This window comes from Conger conger, chromosome 9, assembly GCF_963514075.1.
Source record: "Conger conger chromosome 9, fConCon1.1, whole genome shotgun sequence".
Taxonomy (NCBI): domain Eukaryota; kingdom Metazoa; phylum Chordata; class Actinopteri; order Anguilliformes; family Congridae; genus Conger; species Conger conger.
Genome location: NC_083768.1, coordinates 50,400,472 through 50,428,418, shown reverse-complemented (window position 1 = coordinate 50,428,418; position 27,947 = coordinate 50,400,472). Strand labels below are relative to the sequence as shown.

The 27,947-nt window shown below is 43.7% G+C and overlaps 1 protein-coding gene across 3 annotated transcripts; it reads right to left on the bottom strand.

Annotated features, from left to right (window-relative positions):
- Nucleotides 1-98: 98 nt before the first annotated feature.
- On the bottom strand, nucleotides 99-27,947 carry tpd52 (tumor protein D52). Of its 3 annotated transcripts, XM_061255112.1 has the most exons (8): nucleotides 13,312-13,608; nucleotides 10,101-10,219; nucleotides 9,596-9,744; nucleotides 8,709-8,810; nucleotides 6,921-6,947; nucleotides 5,434-5,475; nucleotides 3,756-3,804; nucleotides 99-3,521 (listed from the first exon to the last, which is right to left on the bottom strand). In XM_061255112.1, exons 1-8 carry the CDS (start codon nucleotides 13,433-13,435, stop codon nucleotides 3,390-3,392), a joined length of 744 nt encoding a protein of 247 aa, XP_061111096.1. In that variant the 5' UTR covers nucleotides 13,436-13,608; the 3' UTR covers nucleotides 99-3,389. The 3 variants fall into 3 exon arrangements, with proteins under 3 accessions (XP_061111096.1, XP_061111095.1, XP_061111094.1); XM_061255111.1 differs by lacking the exons at nucleotides 5,434-5,475; nucleotides 6,921-6,947; nucleotides 13,312-13,608 and adding an exon at nucleotides 27,814-27,947; XM_061255110.1 differs by lacking the exons at nucleotides 5,434-5,475; nucleotides 6,921-6,947 and having other exon boundaries at nucleotides 13,312-13,605.

The window sequence follows — 27,947 nt, the reverse complement described above, 5'->3', positions numbered from 1 at the left end:
TGCGCGCTAATGCACGCTAAAATCTCAACAACAAACAAGGCTGTCTTGGTTACGTTTTGTCCGTTCACAACAAAAGTGGAGGGAAAGGCTCAAGGCAGTTTTTTTGTGCTTTCATTGTTTTATTTAGCATTGGACATAGAAACAAATAAGGTTGTGCTGGCAATGTATTATGACCTTCTTGGATACATCCCAAGTGTTTTTCAGCAAACAGTAAAAGGAGAAAAAAATCACTAAATGTGGTTACAAGATGTCAAATTGGCCGACCCTGTCCACCATTATTGGTGGTTGAGGCCAAACCGCATCATGTACTACACAGAGCACAGAAATCATCAAAGCAGCAATATCACTCCCAGAAAAAACACTGACAACATGCAGCCGTCATTCACTTAACGTTGCCTTCATTTGCCACCTCAGGTTTCCTAGTCAATAAAGAGGCAAACAGGAATGTGGCTGTACTACAGGAATGTACACAGGACATTTCCTCGTGACAGACGTGTACATACACTGCCTTTACGAGAGCAGAAAGCCTTGCCGCCATTCAAAGTAGATCGAAGTTGCTACTCTGGAGATATTTCAGAGGGAAATTGGTAATGCCACAATGGACTGGGAAAAAAAGTACATTTGCAGTTGTTTACTAAAGCTTTAAAATCCGTAGCACTTAAATCCACACCTGCAAATTAAGTCTTACTGTTCACTTACGTGTTGGCTTTTTTTTTTGGTAAACATGAAACTTCTGGAGCGTTGTTTTTCTTCACTTGTTTTATTTAAGACATGGCGATATTTCATCAGACTCAACAGAATTGAGTGTGTAGAACAGAGTGGAGTGATACCAAGCAGGTACTTCAAAGGAATACTCCTAAGCAACCAACATAGGAACCAGACAAGACTGACAGCTGTCAGGTGGGGCTAACTGACGGCAGAAGACTGCAATCACAAATGAGATGTGTGTAAACACCGCCAAGGCAAATGCAATTCCACACGGAGGAAACAACACAGTAGTAGTTGGCACTCCATCCAAAAAACGCCTGAAAGTATCTACTTCAGCGCTTCCACAAAACAACCAAACCAATCTGGAATCGTGGTTGTTTACGAAGCGCGGCCTTAAATCCAGCCTTTAAAAAAAAAAAAAAAAAAAACGCAACGGCCTTGCTTAAATGCTCTTCGTAATTAAACTAAACTGGAATGTGATGCCTAAATTTCATTTGGTTAACATAATTAAAGAAATAAAATGTAATGATCGATCTGTAAGCCTAAAAAGCAGTGAGTTGAAAACAACTAGGCACCCTTCTCAAAGCAGAATCTTCCACAAAAACCCATCTCAGCCAGTCTAGTATAGCTGATTAGTGTATTAACAATCAATTATTCAATTATTACATACATACATACAATCTCAACTATACCTCAAAGGATTCACCAGTTCAATCTGACTTTAGTAGTTAGAAATTGCAAGCATTTATCATTTAGGATTATAATTATAGGTATGAGTACAATATGCTATAAATTATGAAATATATTAAATATATTTCACTAAATACCTCTAAACAAATAAAACAAAAATGTACGGCCTACTTTATATGAATTTAAAGAGAAAACGTAAACTGGTTGGAGATATCTTGATTGGCACAGTAGATAAAGATGCTTTGGCTCAGTTACACTAAAACCCAACATAATCTCCAATGCAGATTTTCTGAGGCGAGGCAGTCAAACCAATTCAGCTTTGCACAAAAAGCATGCCGACCTCCCTTGACAAACATTACTCTAGCTATAATATATTATTCTAATAAATTCTTCTTCTAAATCATCACATCCGCTGTCAAAGTGAAATATCTAAAAGCATAGCTTAGCATTGTGGGTATGGAATGACTGGACAAAAGAATCCATTCGGAGAAAAATGATGCTTCACTCAAGATTATGGCATTCATGTGGCTGTCAACAGAAATATTATAAACAGAAAGAAAATCTAACGTTTCAATTACAACCCATTGCTGACTGGGGGTGCTGCGAACTTTGGCCAACCGAAAATGTTGAATTGGCTTTCATTCGTAAATGTAACGCTATTAAAGAAGTAGACATCCTTCTAATCGTACAGAGCCCTCTGAGAACATTCTGGAAAAAGTCAAAAGTGCCTTCATCTCCTCAAAGTGGGGGTTTTTCAAGGACTGCATCCAACTGAAAGCATCATGGCTACAAGTTCTCAGCAGACTCAGCAAGCCAAAAAACTAGAGCTGGTTTGGACAGGTGAACTAAAGCATCTGTAACACATAGCAACAGTACAGGATCTTTAGCTGTGAGCTGAACTTTCACCTCAAAGTGCAACTCCAGGGTATTGCAACCGTCCTTTTGTACTGGCTAGCTTTGTTGACAAGGGTGTGCATGTTGCCATAACAGCACCCAATGGCACTTGTTGCCTCATATAGTATATTTTGGTGTACAGTTTTTGAACTAAACCACAGTGCTTTGTATAGACTAGAACACAGAAACAGGGTAAAATTGGTCTTCAGATATAATATACCATTTTCTGTGTGTAATATATATACTATTTTAAAAACTAATTCTTCAGGTGTGAGACGGGCGAGGGTAACACTATTATTCAAAACATTTATCAATATTACTCAATTTCAGAGACAAAAAAAATAAAGTGACAGTAGTTACCATATTATGATGTAACAAGATCCTTAAAAGATGAATGACCTTCTCCCATATGTATTTAATCAGTCAAACGTTACTGTCAAGGTGAAAACGGCCGGTTAGGAAATGATAACACGTAAGGGTGAATATGACCTACACATAAGTATGCGAGACCCCCACACTCATGGTGTGAGGAGAATGGCGGGTTCGAATCCTGTTACGCTGTGCCCTCAAACAAAGCATTTAAGCCCAGTTCCTTATGTAAATACATGGCGTCATAAGCAGGTATGTAAAACGTAAGAAGCCCTGGGTCGCACCTTTAAATAATGAAAAAGATACAGAAAGTGTGTAGTGTCTACTGTTCCAGTGTGAGACTGCAACGGCACTGCCTGAAACGTTTTGACCCAGACTAATTATACAACTGATTATAATCCAGAAAAAACCTAAATGGACCAGAAATTCTGGACCCTGGCTTCTTCAGTTGAGTCCTTTTGCGTTTTTGGCCTTGTCTGTGTGCCTTGTCAACCTGTGCCATTTCCTAACCAATTAAGGCGATTACCTTATCAGCACAAATAAATATGAATGTGTCCTGACAATTTGTTCAGGGATCAATGTAACGTAAAACTAAATCAGGATCCGAATGGGTGCACAAGTATACTCTTATTCTGTGGTTTTCCTTTGGTTTGTCGTGATAGGGTGGCCAAATGTTGGAGAGGAGGAGGGGGCGGGGTGAGAGGGGAGCCAGGGGAGGAGGGGGGGTATCAGTGGGGCTCCTCGCTGTCTGCTGGGGGCACCTCCACTTCGGGTGTGGCCTCGGGCGGAGGGGCGGCGCTGGCCGTGGAGTTCAGAACCTCGCCGAAATCTCCGGTCGATTCCGCGGGGCTCACCTTGGTCTGCAGTGAGGACAAGGGTGAGATTCCGAGACTCAGAAGAAACACAGAAGCACAAATACACGTCTGTCTGCCATCGCGTTCTGTTATTCAGTTTTTTATTTTTGATTACTGTGAGGAAAAAATACGAACACCCTGTTAGGTCTTTCGTGCAACTCTAACAAACCACAATGATCAGTGAAACAGTAATTCCACTGAAGATTGTTGCGAGCAAATTTAATTACCTAAGAAACTCACCTTTAATGTCTCCACCCTCCCTTCAAAGGACTTAAACGTGGGAGTGTTCCTGCAAAGCAAACGGAGGCTTAGCAATGGTTCTGACTGAATGCAAGACAAACTAAATCTCAACAAGAATATAAACACTTACATTTTTACAATGTCTTATGTATCCAAGCAGCATTCCAGCAATGTTATAATACGTTTTAATTTCAATTTTCAATTTGTCTTATTGAAAAATGTGTTTTAGGCATTAGGGTGAAGGGCAATAGAACAGAAGTACTGAGGCAGAAGAAACAATAACACAAATATGGCTGTGCATTTCTGCACCAAAGAGAGATAATGCTGTCCTATACTGACGTTCAGAAAGCTTAAGCTAGGCTAGGCTAAAGTGACAGAAATTCCACTAAAATGTTGCAGGAATTAATTATATCCTATACCTGTGGGGAGGGAGTATATTCTGCTATTTTAATCTCATTATCTGCATCTCCTCTGAAAGGTTGTTTCAACATTACAGTCATTTTTAATAATCTCTGGTGAAGACAAACTGCCAAAACCTGTTTTGGCAGCACTACGTACATTGGCCTGTGAGGCACAGTAAAATAACAGATGCACATGCCCTCCCCCACTGGGTCCTCAGGGCTCCTGGGCCCTGTCACTCTCATTCCCAGCCTACGGATTGGTGCATATCTCCACTGAGCCGGGTCTAATGACCAATGACGTAAGAGATGCGCTGTGGAGCTTTAGCCCTCCTCCCTGGCACCAGCCCTGCCTTTTCTGACGCAAATGCGTGTAAGGGATCCACCCGCCTGTCACACCGTCACAAAGCACTGCGCTACCATAGGATTAGTGTGGGTGTGTGTGTGTGTGTGTGTACATGTGTGTGTGCATGTCTGTGCATGTCTGTTTGTGTACATGTAGGTGTGTGTGTACTGTATGTGTTTGTGTGTGCGTGTGCATGTGTGTGTGTGAGCGTGCATGCATGTCTGTTTGTGTACAGGTGTGTGTGTGTGTGAGTGTGTACTGTATGTGTTTATGTGTGTGTGTGCATGTGTGTGCTTGCATGCCTGTATGTATGCGTGTACATGTTTGTGTGCATGTAGGTGTGTGTGTACTGTGTTTGTGTGTATGCCTGTGTGCGAGCATGTGTGAGGTGTGTGTACGTGTGAGTGCATGTCTGTTTGTGTACATGTAGGTGTGTGTGTACTGTACTGTATGTGTGTGTATGTCTGTTTGTGTCCATGTAGGTGTGTGTGTGTGTGTGTGTACTGCATGTGTTTATGTGTGTGTGTGCATGTGTGTGCTTGCGTGCCTGTATGTATGCGTGTACATGTTTGTGTGCATGTAGGTGTGTGTGTACTGTGTTTGTGTGTATGCCTGTGTGCGAGCATGTGTGAGGTGTGTGTACGTGTGAGTGCATGTCTGTTTGTGTACATGTAGGTGTGTGTGTACTGTACTGTATGTGTGTGTATGTCTGTTTGTGTCCATGTAGGTGTGTGTGTGTGTGTACTACACAGTATGTGTGTGTGCGCGCGCATGCGATTGTGTGTGTACATGTTTGTGTGCATGCAGGTGTGTACGTGTGTACTGTATGTGTGTGTGAGTGTGTATGCATGAGTGCGAGCGTGTCTGTGTGCGTACGTGTATCTGTGTGTGTGTGTGTGTGTGTGTGTTCATGCGGGTGTGTATAGTCTCTTACCTCATTGCAGGCATGCTAATAGAGTGCTGTATGGAGTGTATGCTATCCGTCAGCAGTAAAGGAAGGAAAAGGGTTAGTCAGGGCAGAGAGAACATTCCGGAAAGGCAGTGAAGAGACAGAAAGGCCAAAGCGCATCTTCATCCACACTCAGCACTTTTCTCCTTCTCTCACTCTTCGTTCAACCGTGTACACAGCAAACATGTCCTATATTAAATAAACTCTAACAGAGTTAATTCAACTCTAATGGTGTTTACGAGTCAATTATCTATCAAGTGCTCTCTATCAGAGTTCATTCAACACTGAATGTTTTTTTCTGTGCGCCAAAATGATACAGTTCCAGTCAATGAATAACTTAAGGGGTAGCTCATTGCTATTGCTTTTTGACACAGTCCACATTCTTTTAGTTCCCCCCCCCCCCCATTTCTAAGCTTAATACAATTAAAACGCATGAAAGGGGGGTCTGTGAACAGGGAATTGATTAAAAAAAACCTAATCCTGCTGATAAGAAACAGCACTGTAAATCAAGCAGGAGGAGAGAGGAGGATTTAAAATGGGGAGGAGATGCAGGAACTCGGAGAGCAGATGGCTGTGGAGGGCTTTGGCCTACATGAGCTTCCCTACAGCGTCAGCAGGAGGAAGTACTGAGGGACTGTGGGAGATCAGCGCTTTGTGCAGACAATGCGTTCTGTTCATCCACACACACAACAAACAGGTTCCGCAAAGGCATGCCTCATTCTCGCTGTGCTGCTGTTGTAATTAATCATGAATGGGAGAAAAGTCAAACACTGGACTGGAGTTAATATCACCAGTCTACTTTGTGTCATATAAAATAGACTGAGTGATAAAAATCAAGGAAGGATTTTATAAAGCTCACTGCCATTTGTTACATCTTGGCAGAATTCCCCCCTTGGCCATTTTACTGTCATAAAATGTGGTACTATTCGCAACTCATAATCCTTGCTGACTGAAACGCATCTCAAATATCCGTGGTGTTCATTCCACAGCTCAATTCTGCCTGGTTTGAATATCACTTTCAATGTGACATTTGGCACACATCTGACATTCAGGACATGAACTGAACCACGACCTACAGGAAAAAAAAAAAAAACTAATCATAAACACAACAATCTCGACTGAACTGCACTGTCAGTGTTACATGAACGCATGCCAAAAACGTCCTACGACAGACATTCAAATTCACAAGCGTGCGTTCGGCCGCGGGCGCAGGCCGATAGCGCCATAAGACGGAGCATGCTCAGAAGAAGGCTGGATAAACAAGGCCGTGGGAGATGGAGACACATTCTGATGAATGCTGCAAATAAAACGGTGGCACTAGATGGGTCACCTGAAGCTGACTCGGGCTGGATGAGTAACAGGTATGATGAGGTAACGAAAAAGTATAGCCGAGGGGACTGCGATATGGAGCGAATGACGCCCAGGCTCGGGGTCGGGCGGTTATGCGGACGTTAGCCTAGCGACGGCCTTACCTAAAGGAGTTGGAAAGGCTCTGTAATCTGCGGAGGGCCGTCGGGAGCGTTAGAGAGAAATGGAGAGAGATGAATCCCATTCCCCGTGGCAGCTATACGACGTGGCGGAGCTCGGCAGAAATGAGTCGAGCTGTCAGCGTAATGGCTTCGTCTAAAACAGCCCGCGCTATCGTACATCTCTCTCTGCTCCCTCCCTCCCACTCAAACGGGCGCTTATCTCTCCACACACCCCAGCTGCCCGGCCTTGTGTGTACACTGTGTGTGACGGGGTTTTTTAAAACCCTTTAAAGGTGTAAGATCACAAATATGTGACGAGAATACATTAGAATGTACAGTTAAGAATAACGTGGTCATTTAACATTCGTTACTGGTAATTCAAAGTGGAGTTCTAGAACAGTGACTTAAAATATAGAAAAAAATATTTTAAAAACCTACTCTTTAAAGGGTTAAGGGCCCACTCAGTAAGTTTTGTTATTAATCAACAAAAAAGACACGAATGGCAAATAAGTACCTTGTGGATCATGGTACACGTAGTTTTTAATGTCTTGGTAACCTGGGCAACAACTTTGCTTCTGAGCCAGTGTTACTGTTGCAGTTCCCAAACGTGACTGCGGCAATGTTAAGTACATCTGAGGCAGTCTGTTTTGCAAAACATTAGCTAAATATTCCTCTTGATATCTTACCTGATGAAAGAAAGAGGAGTTTGTTTCCATGGTGACGAGCTGCGCAAGGACTACAAAAATGCTCCAATATCAAAAACAAAGAAGAATAAAATGCGGAAGACGGAGAGCAAACAAGTAAGTAGTGTCAGCCAGACACTTATTTAAAATCCTTTTCCTTTTTTATGTGCTTTTCATTAGAATCTTTATGGTCACTTTTATTAGGAGAATAATTATACACGAAGGTACCATATAGTCCTTTTGCACTTTGTAAGCCATTAGCATTTTATTAGCAACCAAAATGACTGAGCGGCCCTTGAATGAAGGCTTCATTTCAGTGTAAAAGAAGACATTCCTGGAAACAGCCTTCCTAGTGTCCCTGGCCGCCACATTGTATATAACTAACTGGGTTTCATATGAGTCAGCAAGAAGGGGCAGGAAGCCCTCACAATGCCTCACACGTGTCAGGACTGCACCGTGTCACCTGACCAATGGCCTCCGCACCGTGTTCCCACCGTGAAAGGAGGAAGTGTGCGATAGAGGCCTCGGGTCTGTCTGCTACTGGTGCACAATAGCTCCGGCACGCAAGTGTGTGTGCTGAAGAGAGCCTTAAAAAAAGCTTGAAAACTTTTCTGTGCTTGACTGATCTTGCGTGGTGCAGCTGAGCCACCCAAGAGGATAGGGTTCACATTTTTTTTATAGATTGAGGTTTCAATAAACCAGACAAGCTCAGTAAAGCGTAGAAACATATTTGAATCTAAAAAGGTATTGTATTTGAAGTCCTGCGTGCACTTCCGACGGTCCTCGTAAAGTCGCCCACTGATCTCTACACTTTAATGGTGCCAAACAGGGTGGGGTACAGGACAGAGGGGCACACAATCTGCTTCATAGCATGCGTCATGTAGCTTAACATTACAGTTATTGTTTTAGCTGATGCTTTTGTCAAAAGCGACTAACACTGGACTAAGTATGGGCCAATCCCCCCTGGAGCAATGAGGGGTTAAGGGCCATGCTCAAAGACCAAACAGCTGCACAAATCATATTGTGACTACACTGGGGCTTGAACCACCAAGCTTCCAGGTCAAGCACCTTAGCCACTAGGCTACAGGCTGTCCCCACGCGAGCTCACCTGACGTCCTCCAGTTTCCTGCTGATGGCCGAGCCCACGCTGCTGAAGGCGGCCGTGGCCTTCTGCCCGGCCTGGCTCAGGGTCTCCGAGGTCCTCCTGTAGCTGCGGGGGTAGAGGAGAGGTGCCGTTAGGCCGGCCGCATGAAGGGGGGGCTAATACCACGCTAGGTTCACAGCCTCATTCACCCCTGTGAAAAGCGCAGCTGCAATGCTACATGCTGACACGCTCAAATTCAAACAGAACTATCGGACGGGCGCAGTCAAAATGAATACTTAAAAGGGTGAGTGCCGTATGTGATCTCTGAGGGCCACTCTCACCGGCATAAGTGCCCCGCGACTGTATAATATAGCTAACGTTAGCATTAATGAAGGAAGGTTTTATTACAGACGCAAGGCATGTCTGCGCCTCCTCACCTTAGTGAATGTATCTCACAAGGATAAAACTGTTTGATTAGGTGTTCTCTGGCAGCGCTCCAAGAACAGGCAGCCCATGTCAGAGGGAAATAGTGCCATCTGTACTGCAGGACCACAGCCCTGCTTTAGCTCGTCCACCATTTTAAGTCCAGCAGAAGAGAAGCACTACTTCTCCCCTCAGTAACCCCTGAGTTCAGCTCCACCCCACCCGTGACTGTTCTGTAATCTGCTGATGTGGAATGAGACATAACATCATGCATTTTTGTCGCGAGGAGGCGGATTCAACATAAAAGGAAGAAAAGTCTCTAAGGAATGTTTCCATTTCCTGTTTCCTCCTGTCTGATGGGACCTGAGACGAAAATGACCAGAAGCGCTGAACCCGAGGTGACCCTTTGAGGAGAGGACTAGTGCGTGCACTGAGGCTGTGGGATTAGAGGCCTTTCTGCAGAGGGGACCAGACCAGGGGGGACGTACACAACAGATGTGGTGACCTCCTGCCAGCTCTTGGTGAGGTTCTGCTTGAACTCGTTGAGCGGAGACATGCCCAGCTTCCTCTTGATCTCTGCCACGTGTTTCTCCTTAGCTGCCAGGACTTGGGAGAGAGTGAGGATTTCATCCTCCACCTGCGGGACAGAATTTACACTGTCAGCATCACTTTAGTCTCACTGTAGCCACATTTCTTTATCAGAAGTTTCACATTAGCCTTACCTTTGCCACTCCCACACCACAGATTGAAATACCTTAGCCACAGCCACAGCCCAGTGACAGGTGACTCACCCTGGCCACACCCACAGCCCAGATTGAAATATTTTAGCCTCATCCACAGCCCAGACTGATTTACCTTGGCCACTCCCACACCACAGATTGGAATACCTTGGCCACTCCCACACCACAGATTGGAATACCTTGGCCACAGCCACAGCCCAGTGACAGGTGACTCACCTCGGCCACAGCCACAGCCCAGTGACAGGTGACTCACCTTGGCCAGCTCGCTGCGTAGCTCCTCCTGTTCTTCTTGTGTCAGGGTCGTGGGCGTCACGCCGACGCTGGCCGCCGCATCTTCTCCCACCTCCGGTATGGAGTCCGGTCTGGGTGTAACTTCAACACAGAATCAACACCGGCTCAGTGAGGACAGCAAGCATCCGAAATAACTCACTGCAGCGCACACCTCCACCTGCCATGACCACACCACACGCCTGAGCAAAAATATCTTATCAGGGTGCGGTGTGAGTTCAGTTTATTTACACTCGGTCGACTGAACACGCCTGCGCCTGAACTCCACCTTTCCCGGTAGGACAGCATAGGTAAGGGGTCTGCAGTAACACCTGGATTTCTATCCAAAGAAGGCAATAGGCAGAGGAACAGGTGACTGATTGGAAAATGGCACACAATCACTTTTCCCAACCAGACCACACCACATGCCTCCCACCATTAACCAGAGAAATGAGACTGGGCTGTGAGTCAGCATGGTACAGCTCGACTGGATAAATGAGAATAATGTGACAGAACTCCTGTCTCCTGATCCGTCTCTGATCCCCGACTGACATCAAACGGTATCGTCTGAACCCTAGCTTGGAGCGCACTGAAGCAGACTTTGGCACATTGCGATAGCATAGCCAAAATTAAAAAATAAAACTAAAAACAAAGCTAAAACTCATCTGTGGAATCAAAGAAACCTCAATAAGTGATTTCAAGAAGCATATTTGTGTTTCCCCAGTTAACATATCTTCATAAAATCATTAGCAGGGAAAACATTTTTGATGCTCACAATATTATTACAATATCAGAAACACCTCCCGTACACTCTGCAGACCTTCCTATCACAAAGTATCGGATATGACAACAATAACAGTTAAGCAATTTAACAACCAACCGTTTCTTACCCAAATGGAATACTATCATGAAATGCATCAAAATGCCACATACGTGTCATTGTTCTGTCACATTACAAGTTCTTTCAGAACTGTGATAGACAGCAATAATATTATTATTATTAAGCTTTCAATTAGGACAGAACAATCAATCAAATATACAGTACAGTCCGTATGTATTTGGACAGTTGCTATAGTTTCTGTTCTTTCTCATCTGTAGTCCAGCATGTTAGATTTGAAATAAAACAATAAATGTGAGATAAAATACATATAAAAACACCCTTAATCGAGGGTATTTTCATCCATAATGGGTGATGCATGTAGGAATCACATCCTATTTAGGCTTCTCAACTGCTTCTGAATAGTCAGGTGTATTCAATCGCTTCTTTAATGCAGGTACAAGAAAGCTTTCTTCATTATGGTGAGAATTCTTCGGTCATCAACTGTAGAGGTCTTCCTTGGCCCTTCGGCCCTTAAGTACTGGAAAGCCTATGGTACAGCCTATGTATCTGACAGTTTTTTTCTTATTTCTCAGCCTCATAATGGCTTCCTTGACTGTCATTGGCACAACTCTGGCCTCATATTGATAAATGCCAATTACAGATTCCAAAGGCAATCAAAAGCCTAGAATCAAGACTAGATATTGAATGCCTGAAGACACCAGACTACTCGGAAGCAGCGGAGATGCCAACCGTCCAATTACTTTCGTCCCCTAAAATGGGGAGGACGATGTATAAAAAGGGATTCGATTCTTAAACGCACCACCTGATATAGATGTAAATTTCCTCAAATTACAGGGGACAGTATGCACTTAAATTCCTAAGATTTATTGTTTGGTTTCAAATGTGCTGGACTACAGAGCCAAAATAACAGAAATTATACCAACTGTGCAAATACATACGGACTGTACTGTATACTGAAGAAAAGGAAAAGCATCTGGTTTATGTGCCTGACTGTGCACCCACTGAAGAAGATGCTGACCAATCAGAAGCAGGTAAAGCTACTGGACAACAATATGGCATTCAATAGGTGCTGTTGAAGTAGAGAATATGTAAATAATGACTTCGCTATTACTTACATTCACTACTTTTGTACACCTTCCTGAACTAAAAGGCTGACCAGAATCAGGTGTAAATACTAAGCAATTACTAGAATTAACATTAGAACTATTTTGCATGGTGCACCGTATTTAAATTCTGTAATCTGTAAACCAAAATTCAGTAAAAACTTATGCTAGAACTAGGTGTTTGAAACTTACACAGCTGGTGCAACCAAACACAAGCCAAAATACTGGTAACAAATAAAGTAGAACTCTTTATACTCAGAAATTATGTTCATTCATTATAACTCTGTGGAAAAGAATGAATTATTTAAGAATTCCATATTCCAGATATCGACACCTGTACTGCCCAGTTTTAAGGATTGGCTGAAATAGTGCAAACGGTTCACTAAGATGATTTTGGAAATAATTTGTTTTAATTCATCGATGCACCCAGCTAGTGTAGTACAGGTCGATCCACTCATATGATCTACTGAAAGGTTGGCCAACTGAGTGTACTTGTAATGACATTAGAAGGAAATGTCACATGTTCACTTATTATTTGTTATACCATACCTCAATCACAACATTGTAAAATAATCTCATTGTGTTATTTTATCCATATCACACAGCCTATCTATTAACATATAACCCCCTGTAAAATGAGAATATAAAGAAGGCTTTAACCAGAAAACAGTTTTGATTTTGTAATCTGTGGCTTTGATTGTATTATGTTCTTAGGGTAACTGAATACGTAACCATGAATAATACTACTTCCTGTTTAGTAGCGCCTCTTAATAATTGTGCTTTCAACTTGGTAACGAAAGGCCTTCAAGGTTGACGTGCTGCGGAAAAATGGCAGCCATAATTCAACAGGTCTGGGTGACACATAGTACACATACTCACAAAAATACACACGCACAAGCACGCCGAACCCTCGTAGACATATACATGTACACACGTGTGCCTACGCATACATTATAGTCACGGACATATTCAAACATCCACACACAACACCCACCCATGCACACATACGCATACTCACACACACGCACACACGCACGCACATACACACATACATACATACAGAAAGACACAAACACACACAGAAAACAGACACACACAGACCTACCCACACACAGATACACACACGCACGCGCACGCGCGCACACGCACACGCACACGCACGCACGCACACACACACACACACACACACACACACACACACACACACACGCACACACGCACACACACACACGCACACACACACACTCTGTTACCTCTCACTGCCGTTGCTGGAGAGCCCGGGGGCGTGACGCTGTCACTGGGAGACAGGTACAGGTAACTGGTGTTCACACCCTGCTCAAAATCGAACGGCGACTTGTAGTCTTCCGCAGGGTCCATGCCGACGTGTGTGTGCGCCTGTTCTCTCCCTGGACAATCGCCTGCATGTGATCTGGTGTGCGCCGCTCCTCTCTACCGTTTACGCTCTCTGTCTCTCTCTCTCTCACTCTCTAATTTCAGTCCCTATTTCTTCCTGTCCTCCTCTCTCCCTCCCTCCCTCTCTCTCGCTCGCTGTCTCTCTTTTGCTTTCTCTTTCTCCCTCTCTCTCTTTCACTCTCTAATTTCAGGCTCTATTTCTCCCTGTCCTCCTGTCCTCCTCTCGGCATGGCATCATGGGCGAGCGTGTGGCTGTGTCGCCGTCCACCCCTCGGCGGCAGCGGAGGACCCTGCGTGACGCGTCGTCAGCGGCGACGGGAGCGTTAATGAGTTACCGTTCCCCAGGGACGATCGCCTAGTCGGCTCGCCGGGCTTTAACGCGATCCCAAAGGTCGGCAGGGATGGCTAGCGGACCGCTCAGCAAACCCAGCTTCTGAAAGGCGTCATGGAACGAATGTGTGTTTATGTGTGCGTGCGTGCGCGCGCGCGCGGGTTTGCTGAATACCTCCCATTCAGGCCTTTGTTTCCCGTATCTTGTCATCTGAGGTAAATGTCAAGCCGTTTGTCGTGTGTCACGTGACCCCATCAGTCCTACAAGAGGAAAGCCTGTAATCTGCTGTATCCCGGATTAACGCGCTAATCTACGAGATGCTGCCTCCACCCTGCTTTAAAGCGGCAGATGAATCCGCAAACGACGTTGCCAAGCGTGCCGTCGCGGGCTCAATTTTGCGGTGTGTATGCATGGGCACATTCCCCTTCCATTTCCCCTGAGCGGAGTTCCTGTCCCACAATGCTTCAGCCATGCTTAATTATGCTTCATTAGGAGAATGTGACCCTACTCAGGAGCCTTTACAAATCGCTACATTAGCCACATTTAGCAGACCTAGCTACACTATGCTAAGTCTACTGAAGTCAGACATACACTCACTGAGCACTTTATTAGGTACACATCACGCGGCAGCAACTAAATATAGAAAAGCATGCAGACAAGGTCAAGAGGTTCAGCTGTTATTCACACCAAAAGTCTGAGGAAATGTGATCTAAATCATTTTAACCGTAAAATGATTGTTGGGGCCAGACAGGGTTGTTTGAGTATCTTTTCACACACTACAGTCTCTAGAGCAGTGGTCACCAACCCTGGTCCTGGAGAGCTGCCGGGTCTGCTGGTTTTTGCTGTTACTCTGCGCTTAATTAATCAATTAGAGCAGATGATTACACAGCTAACTCACCTCACCTGGTTACCTGGGTCTCAACAGGGTGCTGATTTTAAGGTGAGAACAAACACTAGCAGACCCAGTAGCTCTCCAGGACCAGGGTTGGTGACCTCTGATCTAGTCCAGTGAGCAGCAGTTCTGACAGGAAGGTGACAGTAACCCAAATAACCATACATTACAATAGTGGTATGCAGAAGCATCTCTGAACACACAATGCGTCAAACCGCTAACTGGATAGGCTACAGCAGAAGAAGACCAAAATAAGTCTAATAAATACCTAATAAAGTGCTCACTGAGTGTATCAATCAGTTTTTAAGTGTGACAGGGTCCCCATGAAAGCTATAAAAGCAATTGACAGCAACACGCCCTGTGAGTCAGAGGTCACAGAGTTTAAAGGTCATGACATACGGCCCTTAAGCTAGATCTTCACCAGAACTAGCCTCTAATCGATTTTCACATGTTCACATAGCAAACCGTTCTGAATCAAACAAAATGACAGCATGGATGCAAGCTTTAACCGTGGCAGGACGATTTAAAGCTTGCAATAATCCCATCTGCAATAAACCAAAAAATAATTAAAAACAATGTTGGAAAACTGAAACAACTCTGGAGGGAGGCATCCTGTGGCTACATGCATTAAACACAGAGAATATACGGCTTGTTTTTCATCTGGGGTACAATTTAGTTTTTCACGTGCCGCACAAGTCCGCCACTAATCACCCACGCCTGTATTCCCAATGGACATTCCTTCCTTATGACTTCGCTGAGATCCATAATTTCAAAACCTGCATTACAAAGGTTCTGTAGATACAGAGCAGGGCTCCCAAACCTTTACATTGAAGGACCGCCTGGGCCGCTAATAAACTGATCCAGGTTTACAGTGCACTTCGAAGGCGGACTCAGACTGACAGGAGGATTTATAGGAGGGTTTATGAAGGAGAGAGGAGAGGCACAAACTCACCGCCTTGCAGCCATTTTGTTTCCATATATGAGTGTCTCATGATGAGGGTGCACCCAGTTTCCATTCAGTAATTACTTAATTGGTATATCACAAGCACACACACACACACACACATAGGCACACGCAGGCACACACACCCAAAAACACAGACATACACACACACAAACACACAAACACACGTAGGCACACACACCCAGAAACACATACACATACAGATACATACACATACATACACATACACAGGCACACAGGCTCCATCTTGGCAGAACCTTAGCAGCCGGTGTGTTTGCTGTGCAAGATGTCTCCAGGACCCGTATATTTACCTCCAAACCCTCCCTGTGTTGGGCCACAGCCAAACTGGGCACAGTGCTCAATAGCTTCAAAAACACTTTGTTGCACTACGGCACTCCTTTAAACCCCGGCTCCGTCGAGGCGTACCGCCTGAGTGACTCAGGCGACAGTGAAAACCGAGGGAACAAGGGCTTACCTCCCCGACCAATAAAGGGCACAGATTAGAAAAAATCACAACATCGCCTCTAAGAGCAGGGACTTCCGATACCGTGCCGCGTGATTCGTGGAGCTCCTGCGTTCGCCAGGCGCTCGAAAGCATCCACCTAATTTCACACACCACTGAGCCAGCCTACTGTGCAAACGCTTACCGTTTCAATGAACTATGACCTCTCGGAACAAGAAAGATGAGGCTTTCGAGGTCAGAACATTTCTGCTTCCTGAAAGAAACATGAGTGGGGCCGGGGGTTGGGTGGAGTCTTTTCTCAACAGGCGAGTCTGCTCTTCAGTTCACACTTTAGGCAGCACAACAGCAGCCTACTGCTTCAGTCTGCCCCACCCCCCATCCCCCCCCCATCTCAAACTAGGACAGTATGACTCCCATTTAGTGTAGCGCAGGAGGACACAAACAACGCCCCCGTCTGAACGACGCATTAAAGCGGTTAATAAAACGCAGCGTCTAATCAATTAGCGGATTATTCTCCGCGCACCGTGTCACATGATGGGGCCCAAATGAGTGTCATGGGACTCCCGCCCACCGACGGTCCCAGAGCTGGATTGCTGGAGGGTCGGGCCCGTTGGGAAGACTGCGGGAAGGGAATTCTCCTGGTCTGAGCAGCACACGCCAGGAAGCAGACCATCGCACACAGACACACCTGAGAACAAATCTACTACAAACTGAAATGGAAGGATGGCTATGAAGTCAAAAAATAAAATTACCAAAACAACATCAAAAAAGTATTTTCTTTAGCCATTCTTGTGCTCATATGTAAATAACTGGCCATTCAAAGATTTTTTATCTTTACCTGGGAGGGCACTAGGACAAATCTAACACGTTCATGAATGCAAACCATATTTCTCTGAAAAGACATGGATAGTTAAGATGACAATTATTACTATTTTTATTATAATTATTTCTTACATGTTCTACAGTTCAAATGAAGCTTAAAATTGCAGTACTTAATTGCAGTTCTCTGGAAAGTGAACCAAGCCTTCGGAATTGTGTTTTTCTAAATGTTTCCTCACGTCCAAGATCTCCGTGCTAACGAGATTAACCCCGATGCCCTCCCGTTTGTCATTTACAGCCGCTTTGGAAGAGGGCGACTTCACGTGACGGCGATAGACGCGTTCCTCGGGATGAACGCCGTCGAAAAAGTCTGAGATTCACAGGGAGGCCTCAATTTTCACTCTCCCGTGTGATGTTAGCGCTCACGGTCGAGTCTCTGACGCCCACGCGGCTCCCAGAGGCCCGCTCTCTTCACATTGCGCAAAATCCGCCCCAAGCAATTAAAACAAATGCAGCCTGTTCTGCCCTAATTGTGTTTAAACCCAGGAAAATATTCATGAGATGTTTACATGACAAAATGACATACTGACTAAAATGTCAAATTCTACCATTTTCCCCCCAGGACCTTGTTTTGCTCAAATTTCATACTAGAATATTAATAGTTAGATAATTAGGAAGATTCTAGACTTCAAAACTTGAGTGTTGAAAGCGGTAGAAGTTACCCGGGAGAAGAGTGCCTGCCAAGCAAAACACAGAGTGAAATTAATCTCCTCTGTGACCCTTCCACACCCTTCTCTTTGGCCTGGGTTAGCAGAGAGCTCAGGAGCACAGTGAGGGAAGGCAAACGGGCACATTCAGGAGTGGGCACAGAAGCCAGGCCAAAAAAATTAAGCAGGTGGAGGAAAAATGATGTGCCGGCACATTTCCACGCTGGTTTCTGTGATTTATTAACAAACGAAGGCTGTGACCTACATGGAAACACAGCTCTTTGTGTGAGCCACAATAGAAGAACAGGATGAATCCTGTGTTCACAGTTAAGAACAGCATGAATCCTGGGTTCACAGTGAAAAACAGCATGAATCCTGTGTTCACGGTTAAGAACAGCATGAATCCTGTGTTCACAGTTAAGAACAGCATGAATCCTGTGTTCACGGTTAGGAACAGCATGAATCCTGTGTTCACGGTTAAGAACAGCATGAATCCTGTGTTCACAGTGAAGAACAGCATGAATCCTGTGTTCACAGTGAAGAACAGCATGAATCCTGTATTCACAGTGAAGAACAGCATGAATCCTGTATTCACAGTGAAGAACAGCATGAATCCCATGTTCATAGATATGAACCTGTGGAACCCAGGCAACTGCAAAGCTCCATCCAGGTTGCCCTGAGACTTTCATTCTTGGACCTGCATAACCCTATGGAGCGTTTTATGGCCTAGGATGTCTGTAGTGTCAGCAGTGTGTGCACAATACCCGCAAGGGTGGAAGGCAAAGACATATTTCCACAACAATTTCCAACATGACGGTCAATTAGATTTGGGTCAAAAAAAGTGAAAAGTGCGTCTCCGTGCATCCATTCCTTGTCAGTGGCCATTCCAGCCATTTTCCCCAAGCAGGCCGTGTGGGAGCCGTCTCCCGATTGGGTAACCAGCGCGTGGGATTCCCCTCCAATTGCGACACATTCCAATATCAATCAGACACTTTGAATCGCTAATGCTAATGCAGCTTTTCTGCTTTCTGTAACAGCCCGTTTGTGGTCTCTGCTCAAAACGTTGTGATGACGCAATCATCTTTTAAAAGTCATAAAGTGGCAGTAAAGCATTTTATGGTGACGAATTCATGCTCACGCTCCAGTCTGGTTGGATGACTGCAAATGTGACAGTGTGTATCAGCCATTTTAGCCTCAGATGATATGCTGACCTGGCCCAAAGAAAGTCTAAAGTCAACACTGTTGCATGCATTCTAGCAAAGGTCCTTCCCGCTTTTTTTTTTTTTTACTAAGACTAAAGACACATTCCTTTTCCACCCACAATAACTTTACTTGTAGATTGTAGAATGTGGTTTTACAATACTTAGTGAAGATTCTGCCATTGCTAAGTTACAGGAACTAATCTACTGGTGGCCATCGCTACTCAACTCCATGTCCTGCTGGCCACAGTATCAGCAGGCATTTGCTTCAGCCATGCGCTACACCACCTGATTTCACTAATTCGCATATTATTTGAAACCAAGCAGGTAAAATAAAGAGTGAAATCAGGTGGTGTAGTGCACGGTAGGAGCAAAAACTGCAGCCTGCAGGACGTGGAGTTGAGTATCGGTGATCTAGGCTATAGCCAAATGTGCAAAAGCCATAATTTTCTTAGGACATTTGAAATATCCAGCTTCATAAAAGGTATGAAAAATAAAGATCTTTGAACACTAGACTGGAAGCAGCAGATGTGACCCAGCAAAATATGGAATGCATCTAAAACGCCATATGCTGATTCTGTGAGAAAGTAGGTGGTGTTAGCTGGCCGTGCTAAAAACTGCTTTCTAAGAATTTTAACTAGCCTAGCATGCTCTGTAGCTGGTATCAACACTCTCATTCTAGTTTGCACTCTTTTTTCCCCAAAGGGCTTTAAATAAAAGTACAGCTAAATTTACACATACCTGTATGTGTCAAATAATAACTGCAGGGTAAAAAACCAGCCTTGCATTTCCTTTAAATCATTTTTGAAAGAGAGCGTGCAATAAAACTCTTTCACTCTCCTGTGCAATAGAATTGCTACTATATAGCACCATTTCAACAGCAATAAAAACGTGGAGGTACACTATTACGTGGCAGAAATATGTAACAATGAACGTAATAAATAAATAAAAACGAGCCCCAGTCATTTCAATAGCGCATATTATTAACAATAGAATGTGGCCTGCATGAAAACGTTTTTTTTTTTTTTCTACGAACACGCAGACCATTGTTTAACGACACAGAACAACCGTTTCAACAGTGTTAAAACAGGGACACGCCCGCACCCACTTATTAAACAAGAGCCCACAGGTGTTAAATGACATCAGCCGCTGCTTTGAGTGGGAAAGGTCGCAGAACAACAGCAGGTGACACTGACGCTCGCGCTTCGCCACGGTAACGCGCAGGCGGGTTTCCGCACCTGTAATTTCATTGAGTAAGCTAATGCGGTTTAACGACTTCACAAAGCAAAACTAAACGTGCGACTCATTACGACTGCGTCCGTCTTTCATATAAATAGCAATACCGCGTGCCTCAGTTCAACAACTGTAGGCTTTTTATTGCACGATTCCTATACAATGGATGCTTGTAAACGGAATCAGGCCTACATTCAACATAACTACAATGAGCTTTGTCATTCATTTTAAGTAACAGCATTATCCAAGCCTTGCACTTTCGTATCTTACATGGCTACAGTTTATTCACGGCTGGGACGGACTAAAGGCTAAATATTGTGTTCGAATGCAAAATAGCCATAAGACTTGCTTGCGAATACAAAGCGAGCTCTAAGTGTCAATGGCAGAAAACACCTTTATCTCACAGAATTCAGCACTATAAAATATTAGGTTCACAGCGGCCATATTCCAATTTACGGCAATGGCTTATATTTAGTTATTTTAAATGAAAACATTAATAAATGAATCTTCCATTCTGGTTCAAGGGTTTCCAGCCTAATAATAATTTGTATTATTATTTAAGAGCTGGAATGTAACACCACACAAAAAAATACACTGGATTAATACCAAGGGGGGAAAACAACAGCATTTAATTAGCATTTTAACTCTCGCACAAAATAGGCTGCCTCGAGTTCTAGCTCTAGGTTGAAATTACACTCATTATCTAAATGATATTGCCATTTAGAAAATGGGGGAAGTGGCTGTAGGGTGAGCAGACAGCACTGACCTACATTAAATTGCATGTTGTCACAAAATTATTATATTATTATATTATATTATTAAAGCATAATAAATTGAACTGAGCCTAATTATAGCAATTGTGCTGCTCTTATCATATCGGCAATGAGAGCAGTGAGAATAAGTGCTTTCTTACCTTAGAAGAGACTGGAGAATTGCAGTAATTATGATCGATATCTAATGACACAGCTGGGGCCGATGAGGAACTACCGAGCTGTGAGAGTGGTAAGGAAGTACAGATAGCAAAGATAGTATAAAGTACGATAGCAAAGAGGCTACTGACTGAGCCTACTAATGATGTCTCCAATTAGAGATCAGCGTTTCTAATAATTACTACCTGCCAGATAGATCGCAAATAGGTTTGTAGCTAACTTTGTTGAGGTCAACTAATTAATGTAGGAAAACAGGAAAATGTTTTTTGTAGGCTATCTAGGTGAAGTTAGCTAGCAAGGCCACTCTCCATTGCCTCTTTTCAAAACATGATAGAAAATGTGAACTTAATCAAACTAATTAATAATTGCCCCAAAAACAGATTACACAATTATTGCCACAGCTGGACTGAGATGGCCATTGCAGAACATAGTTGTTGTTTTTACTGAACCAATTCTGTGTGGTTTTTGATGTATGCTTGGAGCATTGTCCTGCTGGACAACCTACCTACAACCAAGTGTCAGCTTCCTAGCAGAGGAACAGATTTTCTGTCAATATATCCTAGTCCTTAAAATTCAATGTGCCATTGATCTCAAATAGTGCCCCTGGACCACTGGCAGCAAAACATCTCTAAAACATCAATGACCCACCACCATATCTGACAGTAGGTATGAGGTGCCTCTCCTTGTATACATTCCATTTGATGGTGTGTATGGCCAAAACATTCAATTTTGTCTCAACTGATCATAGCACTCTCTTCCAGTCATAATCGTTTTTGTTTATTGTGCTCAGTAAGGGCTGTCTTCATGCCACTCTTCCAAAGAGTTTGATGGTATGGTGCCACTTGGTGAGCCCAAGACACAACCAATCTCTGCAATTCTTAAACTGCAATCCTAGGATTACTTATTGCCTTCCTCTCCATCTTCCTTACCATCCGTGTGGATAATATGCACTTGCATCCTCTTCCTGGCAAGTTTACAACCATTCCATATGTTTTACACCTTCTTATTATTCCCTTTATAATGCCAACTGGTATGTTTAACCCTTTATGTATTGTTTTGTACCCATTAACCAACTTGTAATGGTCAATTACCATCTGTGCCTTCTGAATTGATAGTTCTCAGAAGTTTCCCATGCTGATGGTTGACAAAGGGATTTTGCATGCTTACCTAATTTTTATACTCTTGTGAAACAGGAAGTGATGGAATGACATTAATAAATAGTTAATAACTAAATTAAGTAAAATTGTATTGCCAATTTCACTTTGATTGACTTTATTTACAGTAATTGTTAGTGGTGCCAATAATTTTGGCACCTGTGGTTTTCAGAGAAAATTAGGGTACTAAATAAAAAAAATAGAAACATTTGAGTAAATGTATTGAAACTAAAGTATATCGTTTTCCCACATGTTTGACCATAAAATATAGATCATTATCCATGTTGTCTATTATATGCAGCCTTTTGTCTAAAACATTATCAAGGGTGTCCACTGTATATGCAACCCTGTCTCCCCTGAGGGTCACAGACACCTGTAGCCTCATTCTGGACAGGGCCTTGTGTAATTACAGCATTAGCTAAACTCCCACGGGAGGGAATGACACACAAAGCAGAGATAATGTCAATCTTCCTGAAGGACAGCTTGAGTTACAAACTCCCCCTCGAAGGCGGTTTACACAAGTAAAAAAAAAAAATAAGAAAGCAGACACTGGAGCGGCCTCCTCAGATAAAGCAGGAGGACCCGGTAAACTCACAGACCGCATCTAATCAAAGAACATTACTACGCATAGAGTGCCACCATCTGCACAAAGTGTTCAGGTTTACAAGCAATTCAACACCTGGGGCTGTATTTCATCTTCAGCGAGGCAATGCACTTTCTGTCACCACTTCTTCCTGCAGTCCGTATATCTTCCTCTGCTGCCACATGACCAAGATACAGACATTAAGCTGTCTGACAGAGAACCGTAACGGACAGCGCAGAGCGTCAGTCCTGCTCCTCACGGCAGGAAAGGGACGTGAGAGAACAACACTGATGCACCGGCCACTTCTTCAAGGCCCAAACAGAACAGCCAGTTACGATTGGCTGGGCCTTGTCTTGTGAAGGACGCCCTTCACAATGGAGTCAGCTGTGCTTCAATCAAATCTAAGAAATACAACTTTGAAGGCTCCCTTATTGTTGTTGGGAACAGTAATCACCAGGCCGAGTATCAATGCTAGCAGAAAGAACATGTTCTGGTCTGATGTTATTAATAATGTTTAGTGTTCTCATGTGCACAGACAACCTGTTAAAGCAGTAAAAAATCTTCCTTTAAAGAAAAACAAGCAAATGGGCACCCACAGATTGTCTTCATCACAACAACCTCAATTTAGTCGATAAAATCCAATTGCAAATATCCGTTGTCCTCTGCGCATAGATTTAAGGAATAGGCTATATTAAGAGGTCATATTTTATCAAGTACTACAAGTAAATGTTTTTCATTAAGATTAGACGAATACACTGACACTGCTCTGATAAGAGCATTTGGACATGGCTACTGGGTGGCAGTGCCAGCTAAAGCACCATCTCTCAGGCAGCAATGAAACCTGACACTGCCAGGGCAAAGTCCAGGGCTCCCCTGGGAAATGCATTATGGGATAGCACCTCTTCCGGGCGATTGGGCACCTGCTGTCCAGTTTTTCAGCCCCTTGGAAGAGGTTTTTTGTAATGTTTTATCAAAATTCTAAGTCAGTGTTCTAGCACTCATTTGCTTTCAATTAGCAGTAGTGATTGCCACATTAGCATGACAATATGCAGTTAAGAATATTTTAGCCACAGAGGCCGTGAGACCTCACACCTTGAAGGATTAAGTGTTCTCCAGCAAAATTAACATGGAACTCTACAGTGCATATAAACTGATGAAGGACATTGCAGTCATAAAGTGAGACTAGAATTATGGGAAATGTTTTTTTAAAATGGGAAATAAAAACAGTTATATATAATACAAATATATTGAATATGATTCAATGGAGAAACCCATACCACACTAACAAAAGTAATTCATACAATGATTAAGATTGTTCGACTCCAGGCATTCTTGGTGCATAACCTTGTGGAACCGTGTATTAAATCAAACACAGGCCAAGTTTGCCTTGCAGTTAAAAACTTTCCACAGACTTCAAAATGAGGACAATGTGTCCCTTCCCCATCTGTTATCGAGACTGGCCCCCATGCCTCGTAACAGGTGTGACAACTATGACAAATACTTCACCGCTCCCTCTCCCAATTCACAATGCACTGAGCACTCCTCATAACTAAAATGCACATCCAACAGTGCCTATGGAGGAAGTGGCTCCCTGAGCTGTATAAACAGATAATATGACAAATGCTTGTTATTTTCTTGGAGATACCTGTGGCCAGAGACCCACAGGGTGAGGCGTATTGGCCTAGCGTTACCCAGGGAGGGACTGGCTACTGGGCAGGGAGGGACTCTGCCCAGTAGCCAGTCCTCGGATGGACTGGGCACCTCAAGTTTGCCTGTGTCAGCTGCATACATTGCATAATAATCTGCCGCAATGACTATGCAATGTTCCTGACTGTTTGCATTACAGAGGACGTGTTCGATTGGGCACACAACATTTTCAGATCATGTTGCAGAGATGGCATGTGTCTACAGTTGTGATGACAAAGGAAAATGCAAACGCAGGCTTTCTTTAAAAATACTTGTTAAGGGGTTTTTTGCTAATAGAGGAAATATATTCAATTAGGTACACCAAGATTTCACTGTTTGGGAATATTCAACAACAAGGTGGAACTGGGACTGGTACAGGCGCGCTCATGGCAGCAATAAACAAGACTACGAACTTCTGTATTCAGTTCCAGATTGTTGAGAGAGCCACCTTTCAAATGCGCCGAAGCTCTGGCATAGCTAATGATGCATTTGGGAGTTCAGCGCCGGGTCGGACTGTCAATCTCGTTCCCACTTTCGAGATATCAAAGCTGGCTTGAAAACAACGTCTCCCAAAGCCCTAGTCTAATGCTGTCAAATTCTGTATCTGTGGCACTGCTCGAAGATGTGCCGGGAGCAAGATATTTAACAGGAGAGCGACTGAGAGCTGAACATACCGTCACTGACTAATGACTTAGAAATTCAGGAACCTCAAAAGATAAAAGTTAGGAGCCAAGAAGGCACCAGGTCTCGAATCCAGGCCGTGTACCCTGGCACACCGACAGAGGCATATAATTTAGAAAGGGCACGTCCCCCTCCCCCCATTGTCTACGCACAATGAGTTCTCTTCCAAAAAAACGCTTCCGTTTCTTTGCTCTCTCGTGCTGGTTACCTGTAGCTCTGTCGCACCAAACCATTATGAAACCGTTGCCATGCCAGTGCGACGGTGTGAAAAAAAGAAAGAAGAGACTGAAACGACTCACTCGATCATGCAGAAAGCCAGACAGCGGTTTCAGTGAACTGCACTGAAACACACAGTAATAACTCTGAGGTTTTGATGTCTAATTTATGGCTGTGTGCCTCAGTTACCAAACAGGAGTGGCATCACACAGGGAATGCAGTCTGTTATAATGAGGGCGTTCTCTAGTTCTAAAGGAGATTAGAGGTCAGCGCACACTGCCACACCGACAGGGCACTGCATTTCAATGGAGCCGCACAAGACGAGGCGCACCTGCTTTTAACGTGTCTGAGAAATAAGTTCTTCTTTCTCAGGGCTATTAACAAACGGCCGAGAAAAAAAAATAGGAAGTCTCTCTTCCCCTTCGGCGAGGTGCGCCAACGCAATAAGCTGCCCGGCCAAAAGGAGAACGAACCTGTGAACGAAGGGAAAAGGTGACTGCGGAACCCCCGCGCCGGCCACGCTCAACGCAGCACAGCGCCGCCCTGTCTGCCGGAGGAGGAGCAGACAGATGGCGGGTCAGCGGGAGCGCTGGAGAGGAGCCCGGAGGGTCAGGCGGCGAGACCGCGGGATCGAGACAGCTGTCGCCACGGCGCACGCGAAGCCGTCGTCGAGGTGACGGATCCTGGCCAGGGCCACGACGCACAGGGCTGAGGGGGAAGGGGCGGAGTCCTAGGATGGATGGGGGGATTGGCAAAGTTCTAGGATCACAAGCGCCCTCCAGAATCTCACATGAGAATAATAATAATGTTTATTTGTGTAGCGCCCTTTCTCAAACCCAAGCTTGCTTAAGACTTATCAAGGTCGCCTCAGGTACTGTATGTGAGGGGCAGGGACAACACCCAAAACCCCCTGCCACACACCAGAGCGCAAGGCACATGGCAACTGCACACTGGATTAGCCTTCCCGCAAACTCCAGTTTACAGCAACACTGTACATGGCATTGGTATGAGGCATAAGAATACCGTACAGAAAAAAAAGGATAACAATGGCTACACAATTAAAATGTTCTTATGATGGAAGGTATTATTAGTAAGGGTGCTATTGTTTTATTTAATTTCTGGTTATTTACAGCCAGAATTGCCCTCTTGGCAATAAAGATTATTACTTGGTTTCAGCAATGTAATATTACAACACAAATCAACATGAATGCACATATGACATCCAAATGCCCTGCATACAACTGCTTGGAAGTTTCAAATATCCTCCTCAAAACCACAAACTGACAAAAACTGACACAATCTGTTCAAGATAAGAACTCGAGCAGATAAACACATCTGCCCATATGGAGCCCAGCCTTCTCAACTGTCACAATACAAAGGCATGGCCTTCAATACCTTACCTGCAAGGCACTGACCGAACACAGAGCTTGCAAAACTAATTTTAACAAAAAATGCTACAATACCAATAATAACGCCTGCCACAGCATCAAATGTGATGCACCGTTTACACAAAATACTAAAACAATCCAGAAATCAAGATATGCAACATTATGTGCCAAGAGGATGAACCCCAGCAGACTATCACAATACAATGTTTTCTTTCCTGCCACAAAATATAAAATTAACACCAATCATCAAAGTTTTGGATAATAAGATTAACACCAGTATTGGGTCTTTCGGTGATGTTTATGTCTTATGCATGACTACACATGCAAACTGTATCCAGGAAAAATACATAATAATAAACAAAATAAATATTTACAAAAGTTTTGATTCTACTGATAGCTTTGTGAACTATTGGTGACAAGAAATTTTAGGTTTAGAATAACTAACAAACAGAAAAACGCAAACTTTCAAATCAACTTGCTGTGGATCGATTGTACACGTGAGACTGCACTGACTGTAATCTACGCAGTAAAACTGTTAGTGCAGATAATTCGCAAAATAACTTAAATTAAATGTATTTTGCGGTATTAATACATTATTTTTCTGATGCTCTGAATGGACACTATATTTCAAACTACTTTTCCTTATGTGGCGCTCTTAGTTGCACAGCCATGCTAGCCTGCTCAGTTGCAATATTTGTGATTATTCGTCACGCCCAACCAGAAGTGTGAAACTTCCTTAATTGTTTCGCAAGTACGGCAAACTAGCTAGCTTGCGAGTAATTTAAAGTCTTATGCAGCAAGGTCATACAATATCAGTTTTACTTTCCAAGTCTAACAACATGTATGCATGGAATTCATATTTTTTTAATTAACAAAGGGAATAAATAGTACGCGTTAGCCAACTATTTAGCTTGGTGGCTAGCTAGCTATGGCTAGCTGTACTAGCGAGCTGCACGGGTATTTTTGTTCAACATTTTATCCGTGAGCAGAGCAAGCAAACTAGCTAGCTAACTTTTACAGAAAGTACAGTATGTGTTGTTTTTGTGTTAATGTACAGTAACTGCTGATAGTCTGCATGACAATAATAATGAATTTACCTTGATCAGCTTCCTCCATCCTTATGTTGAATTCTGATTCTACAGCACTCTCGCGGTTCAAATGCAGATTCTTCCCCTTCCCTCCTGCGATCCAGTCCCCACACGCTGCTAGGCAGCTCGATGTGGGGTGGGGT

Excerpts from the sequence above, each read along its gene's own strand:
- tpd52 (XM_061255112.1), bottom strand. The coding sequence starts at position 13,435 with ATGGACCCTGCGGAAGACTACAAGTCGCCGTTCGATTTTGAGCAGGGT. Across the intron at positions 9,745-10,100 it reads TACGCAGCGAGCTGGCCAAG|GTGGAGGATGAAATCCTCAC; the intron begins GTGAGTCACCTG and ends TCTGTCCCGCAG. Across the intron at positions 3,522-3,755 it reads GGAGGGTGGAGACATTAAAG|ACCAAGGTGAGCCCCGCGGA; the intron begins GTGAGTTTCTTA and ends TCCTCACTGCAG.